Raw genomic sequence first — 25,407 nt, forward strand, 5'->3', positions numbered from 1 at the left:
ATCCTGTCAGGTATCCCCAGAAATAATGTTTTACCAGCTCTCTGGGCATGTTGAAACATAAAATTAACCATCACAAATTTACCCCTTGTTAATTTGCGACCCATATGCGTAACTTTTATACCATACTTAATTGCCAAATAAAGACAATAAGGAGGCCATAATTCTGCCTAATATAACTATCTTACAACAGAAAATACACTTAACCCCTTTCCCAGAAATGGATACATTTATTTTGCTTTTACTCTATGAAATTATGTTTGGATACCTCATTTGGACATTAAATTAAAGCAGCCCACATTAGGGCTGAGTCTCCAGCTTTGTTAGAGTCAAGTTGAAGTTATTTTCATATTGCAGTATTAAAATGGAAGCAAACACATTTCATGATATTCAACACAAATAAGAATATTCTTGGTGTTTTTAGACAAGCTGAGTAACAATACTTTTCATAGACCCAAAGGTCCCCGTACTTTCTTTCTGTAAGGTTGAAGAAGTCTCTTAGCATTGGGGAATCCCTGGAAAGGAACTATAGAGCTCTCCATGCGTAAGATTAATCATACTCTGGTTACTGTTGCTTGGGTGATGACGGTCCACTAAATTTCTCATGGAGACCTTAGCAACAGATGAAATCACACATCAGTTTCCTGCTCAGTTCCACAGTCCTACATCAGTACATGGTTACTGATAAATGAAGGGTTTGCGGATGGATCTCTCCTACCCACTCTCAAAAGTCACACCACAGTCTTTCATCATTTAAATTAGAGAGCCTTGCGTAAGCATTGCCCTTTTTAGAAGGTAAATATAACAGAGCAGGAGAAGCGGAAAATCCATTATTAAACAACATACTAAAGGGATTATGTGTTATCTAAACCAAGGTTTTGCACATTATAGCTCATAGGCCATCTGCCTCAGAATCACCTGGATTGGGAAGAGGGTTGCCGGATCCATGTAAACAAAACAAAAAACAAAACAAAACAAAACAAAACAAAACAAAGCAAAACGAAACAAAATGAATACAGGTTACATTTAGTCCTATTCATTTAAAATTTCCTGAAGAATTTGTCAGAATCTTAATTTTTAAAAGCTCTCCACATGATGCTTATGATCACTTACATGTGAAATACATTGATACTAAAACTGGGTTGCACATTAGAGTCACTGGAGTAATTGAAAAAATAAATATAACTAATGTCTATACCCCAGATACCAAGATGTTGAATTAATTTTCCGGATGTCAATTCCAGGCATCAGTATTTTATAAGAACTCTTGAGGTGATACTATTGTGAGGGCAGCTAAGAACTGTAGGTGTAAAATTTGAAAATTGATGTTCACAGCAGTGCCACTAATTCCTACTGCTTACATCTGGTGTATTTCACTCATCTACATTACTCACACAGCCTTTAAAGGTAAGTGAGTCTACAGCCTGTGAATATTGAGCACTCTCTGCACTACAAAGTGTAACTTCTTGGAAGTAGAAGCTCCAAGACTAAAATCTAGACTGAGGCCAGGTTAGAGACAGACCATTCATCTTGGTGCAGGTGGACGCAGATTTTTGAAGGGGCTCAGATTGGGACCTGCAAACAGGTAGTAGCTGCTTATGAGACTTTTGAAGGGAAAGGAATTGCCAGTGACAAAAAAAAAAAGGACAATAAAACTAGGAAAGTGAAACAAACAAACAAAAAACAACAAAAAACAATTTATAATTTTGGGTAGGTCTCACTCTTGATAAGAAAAGTAGACCGGAATGTTGTTTTGGGGAGCCTTGGCACAATACGCAGAACTTTTCAGCTTTGTCTCCAGTGAGAACATTTTGCTTGTTTGTTTGGTACGCTTAACGAAGCCCTGTTCTTTGTCCTTCTAGATACTTTGGCCACCTCATTACAAGAATGGTTTGCTCAAGGCACACATATGTCAGTACAGAGGCAGGAATAAGGCAATTGAATTCCTCCTAATATAAGAGCTCAAAGCAGTACCTTGAAGGATCAAGCCTGAGCATTACTCATAAGTGCTGCTTCCAAGATTCTTTTCCTTCTTTTTGAAAAAATTCATATATATCATTAAGATGTAACCCAGTATTTTTTTTTAATTTTTAACATTTATTTTTATTTATTTTCTATAGACAGAGAGAGACAAAGCACAAGCAGGAGCAGGCTCCAGGCTCTGAGTTGTCAGCACAGAGACCGACGTGGGGCTCGAACCCATGAACCACGAGATCATGACCTAAGCTGAAGTCGAACACTCAACCGACTGAGCCGCTCAGGCATCCCAAGATATAACCCAGTTTTAAGTGTACAGTCTAATGATTTGCTATATGCCTATGTGGCAAAGTTATTTTTTTTGTAGTTTTAAGAAAATACATCAAGAAATAAAAACACACTCCTTGAAATTAATCCTATGGTCTCATAACTTAATTGGACACAGATATCTAAAAACCTGAACTACAACCTTAATTCAAACCAAACTCCTTAGAGCATGGGAATCCAGGATCTCTCACATTTAAGTCCCAAATTATCCTTTTAGGCATAGATCCCACCACTGTCTGCACTCTATTCTCTAGTAATTTTATTCCGATGGTTTCTTGTTTCTGCACGTTTGCTCACACTGTTAGAGACCAGTCTTCATCAAAAGGTTCCTTCCAGCCCAAAGCCTCCCTACCTTCTTCCTCCTTTGGAAGAATTTCATTTTTACTTCTCATTGGTTTTATTATGTTCTAAATTGGTACATGTTTAAATATGAGAGTTGAAGGCAAAATTGTTGAGAAACTCATCTTTCTAAATTCACATTAGCGGCCAATAGAAGAAAAAGAGATAGACTTGGTCAACTTATGTGTCTCTTCTGCTTTATTTCCTTTCAGTAGCCGGATCTCTTTTCAATCATGAATAGTTTCAGCAATACTTTTCATTCTGTCACCTAGATTAAAGCCTAACTTTGAATCTACTCAACACAACTGTCATTTGCTGTTTCTCAAATCCAGGTTTGTAAGTGTGCCAAAGTCCCAGAATTAAAATTTCATTACATTATTATGAGTAAAAAAAACCACCCATAGCACAAAACTACATATTTCTTATTATCATCTGAAGGTTAAGAATCTATCTTCTTGGGGCCCCTGGGTGGCTCAGTTGGTTAAGCATCTGACCCTTGATTTCGGCTTGTGTCATGATCTCAGAGTAAATGAGATTGAGCCCCACGTCGTGCTCCATGCTGAGCATGGAGCCTGATTGGGATTCTCTCTCTCTCTCTCTCTCTCTCTCTGCTCCTCTCCCCCACTCATGCTTTCTCTCTCTCTCTCTCTTTCTTTCTCTTTCCATCTGCTCTTCTCCCCCACTCATGCGCTCTCTCTCTCTCTCTCTCTCTCTCTCTCTCTCTCTATATATATATATATATATATCACTCTGTGATATATATAGAGTAAATAAATAAGCTTTAAAAAAAGGAATCTCTATTCCTTCAATGTAATGTCTTTGTAATGCTGGGTTCATTTGTTTTACAGGCAGAATACTATTGAATCACATCCTCGGGTTTTTTGTTTGTTTTAAAGATTTTAACAGCTTTTTGTCATGTGGTCATGGGAATGGGCATGTTCCGGAGCCTGTGGTCACCCCCTGACTTCCCCTTACTTACATAGTACTCCTGAGAGTCTATTACATTTCCTAACAGAATACCTACACTTCAGTGACATCCAAAGGACATCTGCTTTTTCACATTTTAAAGTACAATGTTTAGGGGTGCCTGGGTGGCTCAGTCAGTTAAGCGTCCGACTTTGGCTCAGGTCATGATCTTGCAGTTTGTGAGTTCGAGCCTCGCACTGGGCTCTGTGCTGACAGCTCAGAGCCTGGAGCCTGCTTTGGATTTTGTGTCTCTGTCTCTCTGCCCCTCCCCCACTTGTGCTCTGTCTCTCTATATCAAAAATAAATAAAATGTAAAAAAAAATTAAAAATAATAAAAAAGTACAACATTTAGACAGTAGATATTACATAGAAATAGAAAGCTTCATGGTGGCATGAACTAGAACCATTAAAATGTCTATTTCATGTTGAATATGTGAAAACCATTTTAACTTATTCTTACACTTAGAGGATTGCACTCAGTAGTGTTCAGATTTTCTTCCTTTGTTGTCTCAATTTGAGAGCTCTCATTGCTTCCAGTAAAGGTTTGTTGAGGCTAGAGAAAAGGAGAGAGAGAAGTAGGTTCAACAAATAGATCCATGTGACTATTATAAAATATGATAAAATGGCAACACCACACTCAAGGAAAAAGAATAAAATGGAAATCTGTATATATCTCAGACCTTAAACATTGTAAGCAAATAAAATACGTTCAATTTTGTATTAGTGATGTCCAATGGTATGATTTTCCCACTGGCAATATTTATTTCTTGAATATTAAGTTTTTATTTTAAGGTTAATAGTTCCACAAAAAGCAGGAATCCTCTCTTTTCTTGTATTTTAACTCCAAGTATATCTGAGAAGTATAAGTACACACATCATATTCTCAATAAGAAAGAAAATGCTCCATAACAGCTCACTGTATAGAGCATTGCATTTACATCAATGCTTTACTAATTAATTAAGCACTGCTTCATATCTCTGGAAACCTTAAATACTATTTTAAAATTCATCTCTTTAGGAACACTAAAATTTTTTAAAGCCAGTTTTTCAGGCTCTGTCCAGGGAAGTGTATTCATAATTAATATATGTAAATATCCCTATAGGTTGGTCTAAGATTTTCCACTGAAAGTGCATTTCTTGGGCAAAGCTGATTTGAATATGCTGTTAGGCTCATCAATCTATGAGGGTACTATTGTAGGATAGACAAAAACTAAACTCAGTGAATGCTAACTTGCTTGGATCTGAAACTGTGATCTCAGTGGATCACAGAGGAAACAGAAAAGAGGGTTCTAAGCTTTGGGGACCCAGGAAGATAAAGACAAAGATATGGTCTGATCAAAGTGCCCAAGAACCCACTCAGATTTTCTCTTTGCTACTCTCTGCACAACACTGCCATGGTTTTCCATAGGCAGTTTCATTCCTTAGCAGGGGAACTTTCTTACAGAAGTAATACTTTAATAATACAAAAATATTTAATAAAACTAGTAGAATTTATGTTTTGTATTTTAAAATGCAAAAATATTTAATAAAACTAGAATTTGTGTTTTGTATTTTAAAATACAAAAATATTTAATAAAACTAGTAGAATATCAAACACAAAAAATCAAAACTAGTAGTACATTAGAGAAACAACAGAAAATAAAGCACCTTAGTTGACTAAAATAGTCCCTATATTAAGTTACCCAAATGCTGGGCTTTACATGTAACGGTAAAAACAAGCAAACAAACAAACAATAGATAAATAAAGTAAGTAAATGAAATTCTTATTTCTTTATACTTAAACAAATTGAATTTCATTGTAGGAGATCCAGAAGACAACAAGTATTTCCCCTCTCTTAGTCCACCTTTCTCTCCTCTTCTTCCTTATTTAAGATCCCTATCTTCTGATCTCCCCTCTATACCTTACTTAAGATAAGAAATTTAAACAGGTAAACAAAATGTCTTTGAATAAGCCAGTACTCCGTGTTAGATGTTTTTGGTGGATAGAAAGATGAAAAGGTATTGTTTCTGTCTTCACAGAATTTACACAAAGATTAATAAAAGAGGGCACAAGCCCTGAGTGATTAAGGGAAGAATGAAGGAGAACATTCCAGGTGAAGGGAACGGTACAAGCAAAGATGTGTAGGAAGAAGACTCAGCTGTGGCTCTGTTGCTTTATAGGGTAGCAGTAAAGTGAGCACAAGAAAAATGCCACAAGTAGCCAGGAAATTCCAAAATTGAGCAGCCAAGTATGTATTTCAGTTTAGTAGCCAAATGAAAGTTCATTTGATATTTTAAAGCAAGCATATAAAATGGCCAGAGCTCTGTGAGCATGGTGCAGCAGCAGCATAAAGGCAAAAATGGAAGAGAACATAGGGTGTGGAAATCAAGAAAGAAACGATAGGTATCGATCAAGTAGATGGTAACAGATGCCAAACTGAAGTGCTCTGGCTATCGAAAAGAGATTGCTCTTGGTCGACAGCAATGATTAGAACCTACAGAATTTAAAAATTCTACAGAAATAGAGAAACGTGGTGAAAAAGTAGGTTTGTAGCAAGGAGGGTTTAAAGCACTTGTGACCCTTAAATAGATAGGTGCTATTCAGTAACAATGTTAAAAATGTTAACATGAATCAAAAGAGCCATTTAATCTAGCTAAAACCTACTGGCCTTTTTGTAACTACAGATTACAGACAATTTGAAGAAATAGGTTAAAAAGTACAGGGGGAATAAATAAATATGAATAGTGAAGGAGAGTCTCCTCTGGCTTTCGCAGCAAAAACCACAACTGCAAAAAGATAGAGTAAATCCCACTAACAGGCAAGGAGAAATTTTAGCATATTTTGTTTCTGTTGAACAATCAAATCATTGAATGAACAGTCCCAACATACCTTTGAAAATTTATTTACTGTATAACAGCATTAAAGGAAACTGAAGTATAAAACTCACCCATCATCTTAGCAATAACTACTTTTACTTCTCAATGTTGCCTTCCAGTCTTTGTTCATATCCACACGAGTATTTTATATAGTCACGATTATAGTGCCCATGACATATTTGTTTTTACACAGATTATATATATGCTTTATCTCCTAAACATAAATATAAGGATATAACTCTCTTTTACATGTCTAAATAATGTTTCCTATAATGAACTTGTAAAAATGTATATTACAGTTAAGGATATTGGTGGTTCTGGATTTTAGATTATAATATTGTGATAATATCAATCTTCTTGGTACCAGTCTTCAAGACAGCTCATATCATATTAGTCATTGGTTTAAACGTCTGTCTCTCTTCGAGGTTGGGAACCCATGAAGGGAAGATATCATGCTTTATTCATTATTGCATCCTTTGAAGCTAGTACACATTTTGCACTCATTAAGTTCAGTTGTTCTTTTCATTATTAATTTAAGATACATTTCTTAGGACAAAAAAGAAGATAAGAATTAAAGATCGGTACTAAGTCAAGAGGAATAGAGATATTTATGCTTAGAGAAATCTTTCCAAAATGTGACAATCTTAATTACTTCTTGCAGCATGAGTGAACATTTATTGTGCATCCATTCTGTGACAGTGGTGTATTTGGAACTGAGATCAAACATTAAAACCATAGTTCTTGATCTCAAAGAGCTACCATTAACTCCTCATTAACTGTTCATCATGTCTTCTACCTTGCTAATAGCTCCTGATTTCATTCTGGGGGGTTACCTTTCATGGGATGGTGTTTCCAAGGAATTATTTTATATATCAAGTTCCCTGATCTATCAAGATGTTGGCACATGACCCAAATTAGGTCATGAAATCTCCATTCTTAGAATTTAATATTGATTACATTAAGATGAGGCTATAAATGGTTATGTACATTCTTTCCAATAGGGTGTTTTGCCCAAGTTGTTTCTACAATAAGACCCATTTTATGGTTCATACTCCCAGTCTTCTGAAGCAGCCTTTGTTTCTGCCCATCCCCAGATATGTTACCTCTGTCATTTCCTTGGTATTAGGAGCTCCTGAGGTTCTACCAATAAAGCCCCTTTATTTAATTTGGTAAGGGTCAGTGCTGGTTGCATGTAATCACAGAGGCCTGGATGAAACAGGAGTCAAATCAATAAAATAAAATTGACAGCATAACATAAGGGTTTAGGCAGAGGTTTTGCATGGAAACTAACAAGATGGAAAGCTAACCCAGCTAGAGAAGCTCAGAAGAATAATACCAGGCCCATCAATGATGGAGATTACATTTTAGGGTAGATATTCAATATTCTCTTAAAAATATAAATATGTAGTGCATTAATAAATTATAATGTTTAATATTTTCTCATGGAAGTACTGTACATTTGTGAAAATGCTCCCAGATTTTGGTGGTAAGGCTGAGACAAGGAATATATCCAAAATAAAAGGTTTTATCTATCTATCAATCATCTATCTGTTTTTGTGGGCTTTTGCTAGTTTGGATAGATGATAGAAAGGTCTTCATTAATTATCAAAGTCACAAAAAGTTGAGGGAAAGGAATGACAGTGAAACTTTTCTCTTCCATACGTTTGCCAGGGACACCCTTGTTTCCACATATTAATAAATCAGGCTGTCATGGGGTGCCTGGGTGGCTCAGTTGGTTATGCATCCAACTTCAGCTCAGGTCATGATCTTAGAGCTCATGAGTTCAAGCCCTGCATCGAGATCTCTGCTGTCAGTGCAGAGCCAGCTTTGGGCCCTCTCCCTCCCTCTCTCTCTACCCCTCCCCTGCTTGCATGCACTCTCTTTCTCTCTCTTAAAAATAAAAAAAAAATATTTTAAAAATTAAAAATACATAAAAAAATTGGGGTGTCTGGTTTGGCCACTTCTTTATCAATACTAAAGTTATCTCAATTTTGCTACAGGAAAAGACTTGTATATTGTGTATATTAATTACTTTTAACAACTGGAGGAAATGATACATTGCTTCAACAGTGTAACAAAGTGTAAAAAGTTAAAATGCTTTAAATACAAAAATGTAGTATTTAATTGATGAACTGCTTACATTTAAACATAATAACATGCATTCCTTAAAATAGGCTTTTGATGTCAGTGAGATGTTCCTGGTGGAAAGAAGCCTTGTTGAGTCTCATGAATTAATACAGAATGAGAACTGACTTTCGGGGAAGATAATGTGTTTTTGGAGTTAAAAAATGAGGACTCAGATTCTGGACTAGCACACAAATAAATTGAGGACTTGGAAAACTTATATAATATTGAAGGGTCTCTGTACTCTGTTGCCTTGCTAAATTAAGTCAAGAACACCTAAAGTGAAGTATGTTTTTCCTTTTGGTTGTTGTCATTTTTTTTTTACTTTGTATTTTTAGAGCAATTTTAGGTTCACAACAAAATTGAGAGGTACAGAGATATTTTCATATAGTCCCTGTCACACACATGCGGAGCCTTCCCCATTATCAACATCACATGCCAGAGTGATACAAATGTCATGAAAGATAAACCTGCAGCACATCATAATCATCTAGTGTCCATAGTTTTCATTAGGGTTCACTCTTTGGTTTGGACTAATGTATAATAACATATATCCCTCATTACATTATCAGAGTATTTTCATGGATCTAAAAATTCTCTGTGTTCTGCCTATTCATCCCTACCTTCCTCAACCCTGGAAACCACTGTCCTTTTAATATTTTCCATAGTTTTGCCTTTTCCAGAATGTCCTATAGTTGAAATCATACACTATGTATCTATTTCAGATTGGCTTCTTTCATTTAGTAATATGCATTTATGTTTCCTCCATGTCTTTTCATGGCTCAATAGCTCATTTATTTTTGGTGTGGATTCATATTCCATTGCCTGGATTTACCACAGTCTAGGACCAGATGACTTCAGTGGTGATTTCTAGCAAAAACTTAATGAATAATTAATACAGATCCTACTCAAACTCTTGCTAAAAACAGAAAAGTGAATGCTTGCAAACTCGTTTCATGAGGCCAACATCACCCTAATACCAAAGTCAGACAAATACGCTGCAAAAAAAAGAAAGTTGCAGGACAATACCCCTGACAAACGTAGATGCAAAAATTCTCAACAAAATATTACAAATCAAATTCAAAACTACATTAAAAAGATCCTATACCATCATCAAGTGGGATTTATTCTATTGATGAAGGATGCTTCAATATCTGCAAATCGTCAGTGTGGTTCGTCACATTAACAACATGAAAGATAAAATCATAGAATCTTCTCAATAGATTCAGAAAAAGCATTTGTTACAATTCAACATCCATTTACTCTCAACAAAATGGGTATAGAGGAAACATACTTAAACACAATGAAGGTCATATATGACAGGCCCACAGCTAATACAGTCAATGGTGAAAACCTAAAAGCTTTTCCTCTAAGATTAGGAACAAGACAAGACTGTCCATGCTTGTCATTTTTATTCACCATAGTATTGGAAATTCTAGCCAGAGCAAGTAGGCAAGAAAGAATAAATAAAGGTGTCCAAATGGAAAAAAAGAAGTAAACTTGCTGCTTTTCACACATGACATATTATATATAGAAAACCCTAAAGACTACTCCAACAACCTGTTAGAACTAATAAATGAATCCATTAAAGGTGTAGTATATAAAAGCAATACACAAAAATCTATTGTGTTTCTATATACTAATAATAAATTATCAGAAAGAGAAATTAAGAAAATAATCTGTTACAATAGCATTAAAAAGTATAAAACTCCTAGGAATAAACCTAAACAAGGAGATGAAAGACCTGTGCATTGAAAACTGTAAGACATTAATTAAATAATTGCAGAAAGCACAAATACATGGAGAAATATTCCATGCTCATGAACTGGAAGAATTAATATTGTTAAAATGCCCATGCTACTACCCAAAGAAATCTAAAGATTCAGTGCAATCCTTAACAAAATTCTAATGAAATTTCTCACAGAAATAGGTCAAATAATCCTAAATTTCATGTGGAATCACAAAAGACCCCATATAGCCAAAGCAATCTTGAGAAAGAACAAAGGTGAAGGCATCAGGCTTCCCAATTTCAAACTATATAAAGAACTACAGTAATCCCAAACGTATGGTATTGGTATGAAAACCTCTGTTTTATTGATCCATATGGATCATATGGATCCATATGGATCAATGGAATAGAACAGAGAGCTCAGAAAAATACCTCACATCTATGTTCAATTAATTTATGATACAAATACCAAGAATATACAATGAAGAAAAGACAATCTCTTCAACAAATGCTGGTGGGAAAATTAGCCACATGCAAAAGAATGAACCTGGACTGTTATCTTATACCATGCACAAAAATTAACTCAAAATGGATTAAAATCTTGAATGTTAAGACATGAGACCATAAAATTCCTAGAAGAAATTGTAGGTGGTAAGCTCCTTGACATAGGTCTTGGAGATGATTGGACATGAAAAGCAAAGGCAACACTAGCAAAATGAAATAAGTGAGATTACATCAAACTAAAAAGCTTCTTCACAGCAAAGGGAACCACTACCAAAATGAAAAGGCAATACACTGAATGGGAAAAATATATATTTTTGAAATCATACATCTGATAAGGGATAAATATCCAAAATACATAAAGAGCTCATACAAGTCAATAGTAAATAAATAAATAAATAAAAATAAATAACAAAACGAAAAACCATACAATTAAAAAATGAAAATATCTGAATAGACATTGTTTTTCCAAAGAAGACATACAGATGGCCAACAGTACTTGAAAAGATGTTCAACATCACTAATCATCAGGGAAATGCAAATTAAAAGCACAATGAGCTGTCACCTCATACCTCTTAGAATGGCTATTATGAAAATGGTAAGAAATAGCAACTGTTGGTGAGGATGTGGAGAAAAGGGGATTCCCTTGCACTGTTGGTAGGAATGTAAGTTGGTGTAGTCATTAGGAGAAACAGTACGGATTTTTCTCAAAAAACTTAAAAATAGAACTATTATATGAACCAGCAATTCTACTTTTGGGTATTTTCTGAAGAAAACAAAAACACTAATTTGAAAAGATATATGCACCCCCATGTTCATTGCAGCATTATTTACAATAGCCAAGGCATAGAAACAATCTATGGGTCCATCTATGGACGAAGGGATAAAGAAATACACACACACACAGACACACACAATATTATTCAGCCGTAAATAAAATGAAATTTTGTTACTTGTAACAACATGGTTGGACCTTGGGAATATTAAGTAAAATACGTCACACAGAAAATGACAAATACTATGATCTCATTAAAAACAAAAAAAGCAAACACCAAGAAACAAGCTAAAAAATATAGAGAACCTATTCGTGATTGCCTGAGGTAGCGACTGGGTGGTGGGAGAAATGGGTGAAGGGGGTTAAAAGGTATACATTTTCAGTTATAAAATAAGTTATGAGGATTTAATGTACAGCATGGTGGCTATTGTTAATAATACTATAATGCATAATTTGTAAGTTGCTAAGAGAGTAGATCTTCAAAGTTCTCATCCTAAGAAAAAATAATTTTATAATGATGTACAGTGAGGGACTTCAACTAGAAATTATTGTGATGATCCTTTTGCAATATATACAAATATCAAATCATTATGTTGTATACATGAAACCAATATAATGTTATACATCAATTATATCTCAATAAAAAAATGAAAAAATCCAAAGGGGAATGGGTAAAAGGAGAAATCTGGATAGTGGCATATCACTGAAATTATATTTATTTTCTAATCATAATCTTTAATGTTGTGAATTTTTGAATTACGGGTTGAAAATAAACTTTCCTTAGGAAAAAAAAAAATAACAGATAAACTTTCCTTAGGAAAAAAAACAATAACAGATTGTGTACTTAGTAGGTTATATGGTGTACAATAGTGGGCCCACAAAAATGTATATGATATGTCCTATGATAAAAGAGTAAATGTTATTTTATATGGCAAAGGATGTGATGAAATTAAGGTCTTTGAGAAGAGGAAATTATTCAGTCTTGTTCAATCAGGCTGCCATAACAAAATACCACAGACTGGGTGGCTTAAATAACAGAACATTTATTTTCTCACAGTTCCTGAGTCTGAAAATTCCCAGATCAAGACCTAGCAGGGTTTGCTGTTGGTGAAGGTTTTCTTCTTTACTTGGACACTGATGCCTTCTAAGTTGTTCTCACATGGCAGAGAGAGAGAGAGAGAGAAAGAGAGAGAGCAAGCTCTCTGGTATCTCTTCTTATAATCCTACCAGATCAAGGCTGTAACCTTATGACCTTAATTACTTAATAACTTCCTTAAGGGTGCCTTCTCCAAATAGAGTTAAAGCTTCAACATGGGAGTTTTAGGGGGGCACAATTCAGTCTGTACCACCCTGGATTATACGGATGGGCCCTAAATACCCTCCTGAGTGCCCATATAAGACAGAGGGAGATTTCATAAAGACACACAGAACACAAGGTAACAGCAGATGAGAATAGAGGCAAGAAGGATACAGTCACGAGCCTCGGAATGTTCACAAAGGCACCAGAGGTTGAGAATGTTCACAAAGGCACCAGAAATTGAAGGAGGCAGCAAGCACATTTTCCCCTAAAACTCCCAGAGAGAGTATAGTACTGCCAGATTCAGACTTCTAGTCTCCAAACATGTGAGAGAATAAATTTCTGTTATTTTAAGCTATCATCTTTCTGGTAACTACAGGAAACTAAACAACTACCCCTTCCAGTAATTTAGAAATGTCTTACTCATTTTCCTAGCACTTGAATATGTTCCATCATTCTATAGAAGGCAAAATAATTTTAAACGTCCTCAATGGTATATCCAAGGTTTTCTTGTCTTTTCTGAGGAAAAATCCCAAAGCCTAAACCTTTCAGATAGTACTGAGAACCCGTCTTAAACATGAAAATTTCTATTAGAGAAACTGTTTTTTTTTTTTTTAAATAAATAAAATGAGAATCCCTGACAGTATACTTGTCAAGAAAGAATTCCAGAATAAATGGCAAATCTTAGTCATTTCTATATTCTGTTGGAGAAACCATAGCATATATATTACACATGTGGCTTTTCTCTAATTTAACTTGATTTTTATGTAGTGTGTACATATTTTTTAATATAGCACATGAGGAAACTGGAATAGGTGATATGTGAAGTTCTTTCCTTAGCAGTGGAAGTTTCCAGAAAAATAATCAGGGAGTGTGAAGGTGAATGACATGGAAAAACAGCTTTGATTCTGGGCTCACAAATAGTATCATCATGGTGATGATAAATTATATATATATATATATATATATATATATTATATATATATATATAATATATATATATATTTATATCACAATATATTTCTTTCAACTCTAAGTACTTTATTTTTTAATGTGTATTTATTTATTTATTTATTTTTTTTCAACGTTTATTTATTTTTGGGACAGAGAGAGACAGAGCATGAACGGGGGAGGGGCAGAGAGAGAGAGGGAGACACAGAATCGGAAACAGGCTCCAGGCTCTGAGCCATCAGCCCAGAGCCCGACGCGGGGCTCGAACTCACGGACCGCGAGATCGTGACCTGGCTGAAGTCGGATGCTTAACCGACTGCGCCACCCAGGCGCCCCAATGTGTATTTATTTTTGACAGAGAGAGAGAGAGAGAGAGAGAGCGAGCGAGCATGAGTGGGAGTGGGGGAGGGGCAGAGAGAGAGGGAGACACAGAATCTGAAGCAGGATCCAGACTCTGAGCTGTCAAAACAGAGCCTGATGCAGGGCTCGAACTCACAGACCACAAGATCATGACCTCAGCCGAAGTTGGACGCTCAAGTGACTGAGCCACCCAGACGCAGCAGTAAGCACTTTAATATAACACTTAATGATCTTAAGATAAAATGGGATAGATTTCATTTCCAACCAATATTCAATAACAGTGCTTATATTTACTTTCCTACCTGAAAAAACGGGGGGGGGGGGGACTGGAAAAAAGAGGAAACAATGGTATGAAGAAAACTGACAGCAGATAACGAGGGGCAGTGGTACCTTAAAGACAAGACACAATTGAAATGCACAGGGCCTGTATCATGGGCAACTAGAGACCAAGAGAAGGGTATTGAAGAACTGAAGCAGAAATGATGGGCACCAAGACTAATACTGTTAGGAATGAATTCTGCCACAGCCTACACATGCAGTGGCCTCTCAAGAACAAACCATGGCCCCTATCTTTCCTGTGATGAGGACGATGAAGATGAGTGAAGAGACTGGAATTGCTTTGTTGACCTAATTTAGTTCCCAGGGTCTTAACAGAAAAATGAGATCATGACCTTTTTAAAGGCAAAGACAATGCCTCTTTCATCTCCACAACTCTTCACAAATAGCATCAAGATGGACAAAGAATAGAAACGTCACAGAACTCTTCATCTTGTAACTCACCTGAACTCTGTAAGGCAGCTATTATTAGCTCCATCTTCTAGGCAAGGAAACAGACTTTGAGAGGTTCACGGAGTCACCCACATCAAACAGCTTTGGGATGACAGAACTAGTGATTAACCCAAGCTGTCATATTCCAATTTCTTTGTATTTCCAACTCCATCTTAATACCTCCCGACTAGAGATAATGGTTGACAGGATTCATAACCATTCACTGTATGTCCTCTCTTCGACCTCAAGTTATGTAATGACTTTCCCCAAGCATCTAGTTTCTGTATTATGTGCTATAGAGGAAAAGGAGGGGGCCTTTACAGAGTACTCTTTCTGTAGTGTCTAGTTTGCTACATTGTACTTTAACTTCATTAAAGCTTGCCTTGGGTTCAAGTAATTGCTCAAAAAAAAAAAAAAAAATTAGTGGACATAAAATTACACTCTATTTGAAGAATATAAATACCCACATATATTTATTAAATTAAATTTGCCAAATACATTATTTTTCTGTATACTCATTAAGTTTGATCTAATAAAAATTTCTGATAGTTTTTATAGGTTGTTGATAAATGAAAGTCATAAGGCAAGGTGGTATGAATGTCATCCACCCATAATTTTCCCAGAACCATCCCTTTTTAAAGTTTAGCTCACACTGGGGCGCCTGGGTGGCGCAGTCAGTTAAGCGTCCGACTTCAGCCAGGTCACGATCTCGCGGTCCGGGAGTTCGAGCCCTGCGTCAGGCTCTGGGCTGATGGCTCAGAGCCTGGAGCCTGTTTCCGATTCTGTGTCTCCCTCTCTCTCTGCCCCTCCCCCGTCCATGCTCTGTCTCTCTCTGTCACAAAAATAAATAAATGTTGAAAAAAAAATTAAAAAAAAAAAAACAAAAAACAAAAAACTTTAGCTCACATATATAAAATGAGGCAAGGAGAGTGACCAGAAAAACTGCATGTGGTGATAATTGAAACAATTTTTAGAGAGATGATTCAGAAGTTATAAAAAGAAAAAAAAAAGGTGAAAGAACAAAGCTTCTCCTTGTTCCACCTCCATGTCTATCCTCAAGGTAAAATAATACGCTACGATCCAAATAAAATTTGTCATTAGCTAATATATCATTTTCAGAGTTCAGTTAATGCCCTTCTAGTTCTGTGCTTGCAATTCCACTAAAGTCCTTCTGCTTCTCTACAGCAGAAAACACACATCCTTGTCCTTGGTTACCTCTTATTTCCATTCTTATGGTATTTCCTGAATGACAGCTTTAACTTGAAAGCCCAAACTTCCAGACTTTTATTTCTCTCTAGTTCTTCAGTCTCAGATGGTTTCAAAGTTAGATGATTGCTAAGAGGGAACACAAACCCTCTTGTGGGATTCTGTATAATAGAGTTATCTCTAAGTAAGAGTCAACAAATCATTCCCTAAAAAACTAACAGAGCTGACTGGATTCTTAACAAAAACAAATCTTGGAGTTTGCTCAAATCTCCTTTCCGTCTAAACGTGAGCAGAAGTTTTCTGTGATAAATTCTATAAGTAAGCACTATCCCGATTACCAAAATTATTTAGTTTAGGGTGCCTGGGCGGCTCAGTTAGTTGAGCAACTGACTCTTGATTACGACTCAGGTCATGATCCCAAGGTCATGGGATTGAGCCCCGTAGCCGGTTTGGAGCTGAGCGTGGAGCCTGCTTAAGACTCTTGTTCTTAGGGCACCTGGGTGGCTCAGCCGGCTGAGTGGCTGACTTCAGCTCAGGTCATGATCTTGCAGTCCAGGAGTTAGAGCCCCAAGTCAGGCTCCAAGCTGACATCTCAGAGCGTGGAGCCTGCTTCAGATTGTGTCTCCTTCTCTCTCTGCCCCTCTCCTGCTCCACTCTTTCTCTCTCCCAAAGATAAATAAACATTAAAAAAAATTAAAAAAAAAAAAGATTCTTGTTCTCTCCCTTTGCCCTTCTCCTCTACTCGTGTGTGCACTATAAATAAATAAGTAGGTAAATAAATAAATAAATGAAGTTTGACAGGACTCTTTGCAGAAATATCGGGGTATTCAGTGTCTTCTGAACAAGCCACACACTAACCCCCCTGTGCTTTTGTTCAATTTGCTCCTTCTGTCCCAACTGGCTTTCTCCTGACTCTGTAATCTTAATCCTACCCGTGCCACTGAAGTCACTCCTTTCACAAATAACTTCTAAAGACTGAGGAAAGTATGATAAGGGATTCTAAGGGATTGCTCTGTGGTTCCAAGGGAGCAAAAAAAGATGTAAACACTTAATAACATTCCCAGGAGAGGAGATATTAGAATAAAGTTATATGGCAATTTTATGATAAATCTGCATGTCAAAGTGTTAAACTATAAGGAAGAAAAAAGATGTATCAGAATCCCTATTTTTGCAGAAAAGAAAATTAAAACTCAGATGATGATTAAATCATTGTCCAAAGTCATGATGTTATGAAATTTGGTCCAATACCATCGCATTAGTTTCCTAGTACTGCTATAACAAATTACAACACACTAATTGGAGTAAAGCAAGGCAATTTATTATCTTAAAGTTCTGTTGGTCAGATGTTTGACATGGTCTCAATGAATTAAAATCAAGGTTTCAGCAGGACTATGTTATCTTCTGGAGGCTCTAGAGAAGAACACAGTTCTCTTTTTCCAGTTGCGATAGCCTACTCAGGTCCTTCAGCTGTATCTCTCATCCTTTGTCTTCAAACTCCACAGATCTTTATCACCCATGTCTTCCGTAGCCAGAACTCCCCATTTTTGCTCTTCTTGCCCACTTTAAAAAAAAATATTTATTTATATATTTTGAGAGACAGAGAGAGAACAAGCAAGCACAGGGTAGGGGCAGAGAGAGAGGAAGAGAGAGAATCCCAAATAGCCTCCACACTGTCAGTGCAGAGCCTGACGTGGGGCTCAATATGGCCAGCGGTGAGATCACGACCTAAGTCGAAATCAGGAGTCTGATGCTTAGATGACTGAGCCGCCCAGGTGCCCTGCTTCTTTGCCCACTTTTAAGGTGTCCTGTTTTACTTTGGGCACACACAAATAATCCAGGTTAGTCTCCCTATTTTAAGATCAGCTAATTGGCAACTTCATTTCTGTCAGCAATCTTAGTTCTCATTTGCCATATAATCTAACAAAATCCACAATCTATTTCTAAATTAAAAAAATATATTATAAATAATTCATACATCTAAGAGGAAATCATAATGTAGCCTTCAAAATGCTATATTTAAAATTTTTGGATGTAGCCAAAGTAAACCCTTTGTAGGAAAATGTATAATTCTAAAATACTTATATCAAAAAAAGAGAAAAGGATAAAACTCTCAAGAAGCCTGAAAATTACCTAAATACAGGAGGAAAATGCTGACAATAAAGAGAGGAGGAAAAATTGTAGAACTAGAAAGCAAAACCAGGCTAGAAAACTTAAGCAGAAAAAAATAATTCTTTAAGAAATATTAATATAATAGACAACTCTGAAGAAATATTGATAGGCACAAATAAACTATTTGGAATGAAAAAGTTGGTATAACCATATTTACAGCAAAATTTTAAAAGACCTAGCAATAAAACCACAAATACTTTAAAGCCAATCTATTATAAACCACATATAAAATTGGCAAATTTCTAGAAAAATATAACTTTGCAAAACTTACTGAAATAAAAATGAGGAAACTAGTAATATAGTGAATTGCAAGTTACTGGAAAAATGTGCACTCTTTAGTAATTACTGAGAAAATCAACGGTACAGATTAACATTTAATTTGCATATCTAAATCACACTAGAATAATTCTATGTAGATTCAGTAATACAGTAAAAATAATCTGTAAAATATTTGGAAGAAATACAGAAGAACAGTTTTACGACTTCAGGGCAGGAAACTTTTTTTTTTAAATAAAAAGAGGAATAAGGACTAATCATAAAATAGATTGATAGGTTGATTTGACTACATGGAAATTTAGTCCTTTTTATTAAAAGATGTCAAAAACAAAGTCAAAAAAGAAAAAAGCACACACAGGAATTGAGAATAGTTACTTACAAATAAAAGGAATGATATTCAGATGTATAAAGGATCCCTATAAATAAAAAAGTAATAGACAAAACTTAAGAGAAAAGATATAGTCATGCTTCATAATGGGTAAAACAAATTTTGTGTTACATTAGGACAGGATATCCCTATCTCATTAGCAATCAAGAAAATGCAAATTGAGACTTAAGGGAGCTATCATTTTATACTAAATCAGCAAAATTTTTGCTTTAAAATATACAGCTGGGGCATCTGGGTGCCTCAGTCAGTTAAGCATCTGACTTCAGCTCAGATCATAATCTCATGGTCCGTGAGTTCAAGCCCCATGCTGAGAGCACAGAGCCTGCTTGGAATTCTCTCTCTCTCCCCCCACCCCTCTCTCTGCCCCTTCCCTGCTTGTGCTCTCTTTCTCTCTCCCTCTCAAAAATAAATAAATAAACATTAAAAGAAATACACAGCTAATGTCAGTATTCTGATTATGCTCCAATCCTGTTTTTACGTTGGTTGGTGGACTTATGTGTGTTTATTACTATGTACACAATTTAGATGAAAACATAAAATAATTAAATGCTATTCCAGTTAAAAAACAGACCTGTCGACATAGAAATTGCTCATACTTTGTTAAAAAATAGTTCACAAATAGGTATCCACAGTGTCATATCCTTTTGTGCAAAAATATATAAAAGTTTGTATGATATGTGCAAAACAGTTCGTGAGAGAAAGTATGTGAGGCATTTTTTTCCCTAGTTGGGGCTATTATGGGATTGTTTTATGCTGTATGTATGTGTTTCTGCTTTATTTTTTCCATGAAATAGCATAGACTTTTTCTATAATAAGAAAAAAAAAGATAAAGTTATAAAGTACTGCATGTAAGAGAAAAATTAATTCTAGTCAAAAATTTTTTTCAGTTATATGATGGAGAAATCAAGGCTAGATATTAGACTCAAGCCCTGTCTTACAGGATTGGAATTTGATATGAGGAAAGTTGAATTTGGGAAAAGGAGTCAGATTTCAGCAAAGGTCAAATTAAGACAGTTCTAGAGTGGAGTCTGTGGGAATTAAAAAATAGTACATGAACATGCCCCAAGGAAAAAGTTTCATTAGTGGAAAATATGTTATATCAAGTAGTTGATAGATTTGACTTCCAGACTGAGGAATTTAGACTGGGTCCACTAGGTAATGAAGAACTTAGATGGTATCTAAACAATTTTTTCATATCTCAACAAGCGTTTGACATAATTACTCATAGAATTGATGCTTGTAACATCAGTCCTTGCTACACAATCCAGTTAACATTTCATATATATTTTAAAAAAGCGACAGCAGCTGTAAAGATTGAAAAAGAAAGAAGTCTTCATGGGTATTTCTAAACTTCATTACCAAGTAATATGAAATTAGTAAAAAAAAATGAAGTCATAATAATGTAAATAATAGCTTCATTATTTATTGAAGAGAAGAATTATTCCAAATCAACTATAAGAAATAGAATATGAGTGTTTCCAAGGTGTTTTGAATATGAAACTTGCTGTACTAAACGGAATGACTAATTACTCTATCAGTAATGTTTATTAATATTTCAAAAGGATGTAAATCCTTATTTATATCAGAAAGAATCATTTAAAAGTAATTTGTTCTCCTATACTAATAATTGCCTAGGAATACTTAGAAAATACATTTCTTATGTCCTGTGGTATTGCTGATAATTTTAAGATCTGAGAATAACTCAGTAACCTGTTTGATGTTATATATATGGATATGTGTGGCCCATATGCTAATGGATTAGAAGAGTTCAGGGATATGTTTGATTAAAACTCAAAACAGGGGCGCCTGGGTGGCTGGCTCCATTGGTTAAGCGTCCAACTTCCACTGAGGTCATGATTCCCCCCGTTTGTGAGTTTGAGCCCCGGGTCAGGCTCTGTGCTGACAGCTCAGAGCCTGGAGCCTGCTTCACATTCTGTGTCTCCCAGTCTCTCAGCCCCTCCCCTGCTCATGCTCGGTCTCTCTCTGTCTCTCAATAATAAATAAATGTTAAAAAATAAATAAATAAAACCCCTCAAAACAGTAAGGTTAATTAAAGTGGGAGTAAAGATTTTACTGGTTTAAAAAACTGAAATAACTAAAATAATTTTAAAGACCCTGAGTTTGCTTATTTATCTTTTTCTTTTTGTTGGGGTAGGAGAGATAACGTAAGAGTTTCTATTTATAGAGTCCCTGCCATATTCCAGAAAAGTGTAAGTTCATATGTGCTTGTATCTCAGCAACTAATCATGCTACCTTTTATGATTTTTTTATTATTTTTAATAAATTTTTTCAAGTTTACTTATTTTGAGAGAGAGAGAGAGAGAGAGAGAGCCTGCACCCAAGCTGGGGAGGGGCAGAGAGAGAGGAAGAGAGAATCCCAAGCAGGCTCTGTGCTGAGCCTGATGTGGTGCTCGCACTCACAGACCCTGAGATCAAGACCTGAGCAGAAACCAAGAGTCAGAGGCTTGACCTACTGAGCCACCCAGATGCCCCTAATCATTTAAAATGAGGAAACTCAATTGAGGCTTTAAGAAATCTGCCCAGATTCGACAGGTAGAAAAAGCATAGAGCCTACTCAAATATTCACTCTTTAATCACAGTGAATCCTAATATGGGACCATTATAAAATTTAATTAGGGAAAAAAACTGACATTTTAAGTCAATAAGCTTCCTTTGGTTTTGCCTACATTGTTTATATGCCACTACCCAAATAGAGCATTTTGCAATGTGACAATATTCACAATGTAAGCAATATTCACAATGTAACAACAATTCATCTCCAGAGGTCAATGGTTTGTAATTATGAAACTTTAATAAATCAATTCCAGTACATAGTCTGAATCTTTACTATTAAATTTTCAAATATATTCCCTTTCATCTCATTTTAATAGAAATACAGAGAAGCTAAAAGGTACTGTTCAGTAGTATTTCCTTAGAAACATAGAATGCCCAGATAACTTTCAAAGTCCCAGTCTAAATTCAATGTTGTGACTTTCAAACAATAAACTTTAAAATTGGGCTTCTTAGGGGCGCCTGGGTGGTTTGGTGGGTTAAATGGTGAGTCTTGATCTCTTTTCAGGTCATGCGTGATCTCACAGTTCATGAGTTCAAGTCCTGCATCAGGCTCTGTGTTGATGGTGCACAGCCTGCTTGGGATTCTGTCTCTCCTTCTCTCTGCCCCTCCCCCTCTTGTGCTCTCTCTCTGTCTCTTTGCCTCTTTCTCAAAATAAATAAATAAACTTAAAATAGGACTTCTTTTTTTTTAAGAGGGCAAAACAAGGACATTTTTATTTAATTTATCTTTTTTAAATTTACATTCAAGTTAGTTAGCATATAGCACAACAATGATTTTAGGAGTAGATTCCTTAATGCCCCTTACCCATTTAGCCCATGCCCCCCTCCCACCACCCCTCCAGTAACCCTCTGTTTGTTCTCTGTATTTAAGAGTCTCTTATGTTTTGTCCCCCTCCCTGTTTTTATATTATTTTAGCTTCCCTTATGTTCATCTGTCTTGTATCTTAAAGTCCTCATATGAGTGAAGTCATATGATTTTTGTCTTTCTCTAACTCTTTTGCTTAGCATAATACCCTCTAGTTCCATCCACATAGTTGCAAATGGCAAGATTTCATTCTTTTTGGTTGACAAGTAATACTCCATTGTATATATATATACACCACATCTTCTTTATCCATTCATCTATTGATGGACATTTGGGCTCTTTCCATACTTGGGCTACTGTTGATAGTACTGCTATAAACATTGGGGTGCATGTGTCCCTTCGAAACAGCATACCTGTATCCCTTGTATAAACACCTAGTAGTGCAATTGCTGGGTCGTAGGGTAGTTCTTTTTTTAATTTTTTGAAGAATCTGCATACTGCTTTCCATGATGGCTGCACCAGCTTGCATTCCCACCAACAACGCCAAAGAGATCCTCTTTCTCTGCATGCTCGCCAACATCTGTTGTTGCCTGAGTTGTTCATGTTAGCCATTCTGACAGGTGTGAGGTTGTATCTCATTGTGGTTTTGATTTGTATTTCCCTGATGATGAGTGAGGTTGAGCATTTTTTCACATGTCAGTTGGCCATCTGGATGTCTTCTTTGGAGAAGTGTCTATGCATGTCTTTTGCCTGTTTCTTCACTGGATTATTTGTTTTTTTGGGTGTTAAGTTTGAGAAGTTCTTTATAGATTTTGGATACTAACCCTTTATCTGATATGTCGTTTGCAAATGTCTTCTCCTATTCTGTCAGTTGCCTTTTAGTTTTGCTGAATAAAATAGGACTTCTTAAACTGAGGTCAACTGATATTAAATTATAGGTATTATTTTTTGTGGAGAGAGTCCATTGTTTTTACAACAATAGTAGAGTGAGTCTGCAAAATCTCAAATGACTGAGGACAAGTGATTTAAAGTACATTCCCTTATTTTTGCCCCAACTCAAACTCCTTGTACACTCCCTTGCTCTTTAGGGTAGGAAGAAGTATGCCATTCGTTTATTTGTTCATTCTTTCAAAACTACTTGCTGGATGACCTAGATGTGCCCAGAATGTGGCGGACTACAAAACAGATGCAATCTCTATGCTCAAGGAGCAGCCAGTCTGCTAGAAGAACTGCATATAAAACAAGTAATTTCACAAAAATTTAATTAAGTACAAGTTGTATAACTACTATGAAAGATTTAAAAAAATTTTTTTAATATAATATATTGTCAAGTTAGCTAACATACATTGTCTACAGTGTGCTCTTGCTTTCGGGGGTAGATTCCCATGATTCATCGCTTACATACAACTTTGAGAGCACTGCACACAATAGAGTGAGCTGATCCATCTGGAGGGTCGGGTAAGTTTTCCTGAAGAAGTGGCATTGGAAACGAGGCCTGAAGGATGAGCAGTTTCCCAGGTGAAGAGGCCAGGCAGAACCTTCCGAATGAGGGATAAGAACAGGTATGGGATTCTTCTTGGGAATAAGTAAACTCTCTAACTTTAAGGAACCAAAAGAAAGCAGTATGCCCGAGGAAAGATGAGGAGTGATGAAAGATCCAGTTGGAGTGGTAGCCATGGATGTCTCGTTAATGTCTGCCTGATTCTCTTTCCCAACTTTGGCTTTTAGCTTTACCTCCAGAGGCATCCACATTTTATATAGTTACAGCTTTCCTCCCCAACTGACCTCACGCAGATGCCCTATGTCTCCCTATACCGCATCTTACAAAATGTTGACAGAGCAATGTGATGAAAGACAAAGCTGATATGGATCATGTTGATCTTCCTCTGTTGACTCACTTTTACATTCATGTTAACATAAAAATTCCTGGGTATGAAAACAGAAGCTCCTTCAAAACCTCTCTCCAACCTTTCTTTCTATACTTCCCTGTTACCTGGTTATAGTGATCACTGTCAATACTCAATATATCAAACACTCCCTCTTTCTCCTTCCTCTCTCAATCACATGTGTGTGAACACGTATGCATACACACGGGAGCTGCACAGTGTTTTTAGGTCTTGCATTATTCGTTAACAGTCCCTTCCTGACTGTTCCTCTGCTCATGCTTAGTTCTACTTCTCCCAAATCCTTTTCCTGATAAATTCCCACTTACCCTTGAAACACTCTTGGAGTATATAACCTGCACTAATGAATCCTTTCAAATTCTCTCTTGGAAAATCACAGTTTTTTTCACGTTCTGTCCTTCCCAAAGACTTTTTGTTTTCATTGAAATATGTCAGTTTTCATTTCTAAAATGCTTAATTATCTTTCTCTTTAACTATACTGAAAACTCCATCAGTTAGAAATAATTTAGTTGCAAGTTATATAACCTCACACTAAGAATAGCCTAAACACTAAGGGTTATTATTTCACATAAGGAATCCTAATATAGTGAAGTTCTGAGGTTGGATAATTCTGTAATCCAGGCATGGCATCAGGGTCCAGTAATTTTTCATCCTTCTGCTTACTGTTTTCAGAATATTCCCAAATAATTATAAGATGGCTATAGCAATTTTAATTTAGTAGCTTTCTGAATTATTCTTTTGGCTATACATGATTATATGCCCCTTACATATTTCATCAGTTGTAGATGGTAGAGTCCAAGTAACAAAATAATTTTAAAAGTTATTAAATTAGACCCCAAGAGAAATTATTTATTCAGAGGGCCCTAATATATCATAAAGATAAGCAAGGCTTCAAAGAATTCAAAGTATTCACATTCTCAAGAGATAATGGTTGTAGGGGCATATGGGTAGCTCAGCTGGTTAAGCATCTGACTGTGGCTCAGGTCATGATCTCATGATTCGTGAGTTCAAGCCCCATGTCAGGCTCTGTGCTGACAGTTCAGAACCTGGAGCTTGTTTCAAATTCTGTGTCTCCCTCTCTCTCTTCCCCTCACCCGCTCATTCTCTTTCTCTCTCTC

The 25,407-nt window shown here is 36.0% G+C and overlaps 1 protein-coding gene across 5 annotated transcripts in view; it reads right to left on the reverse strand.

Moving 5' to 3' along the window:
- Positions 1-25,407, reverse strand: part of LUZP2 (leucine zipper protein 2) — a 505,584-nt gene that overhangs the window by 27,335 nt on the left and 452,842 nt on the right. For 4 of the 5 annotated variants that reach the window (XM_086677798.1, XM_086677797.1, XM_086677801.1 and 1 more), the window contains exon 10: positions 4,067-4,159. The exons of the other annotated variant lie outside the window; for it this stretch is intronic. In XM_086677798.1, the coding sequence (XP_086533924.1) occupies positions 4,067-4,159 (93 nt within the window). The remainder of the gene's footprint in view (positions 1-4,066; positions 4,160-25,407) is intronic. 5 annotated transcript variants of the gene reach the window in all.

This window comes from Puma concolor, chromosome D1, assembly GCF_028749965.1.
Source record: "Puma concolor isolate L17-30 chromosome D1, mPumCon1.1.hap2, whole genome shotgun sequence".
NCBI lineage: Eukaryota > Metazoa > Chordata > Mammalia > Carnivora > Felidae > Puma > Puma concolor.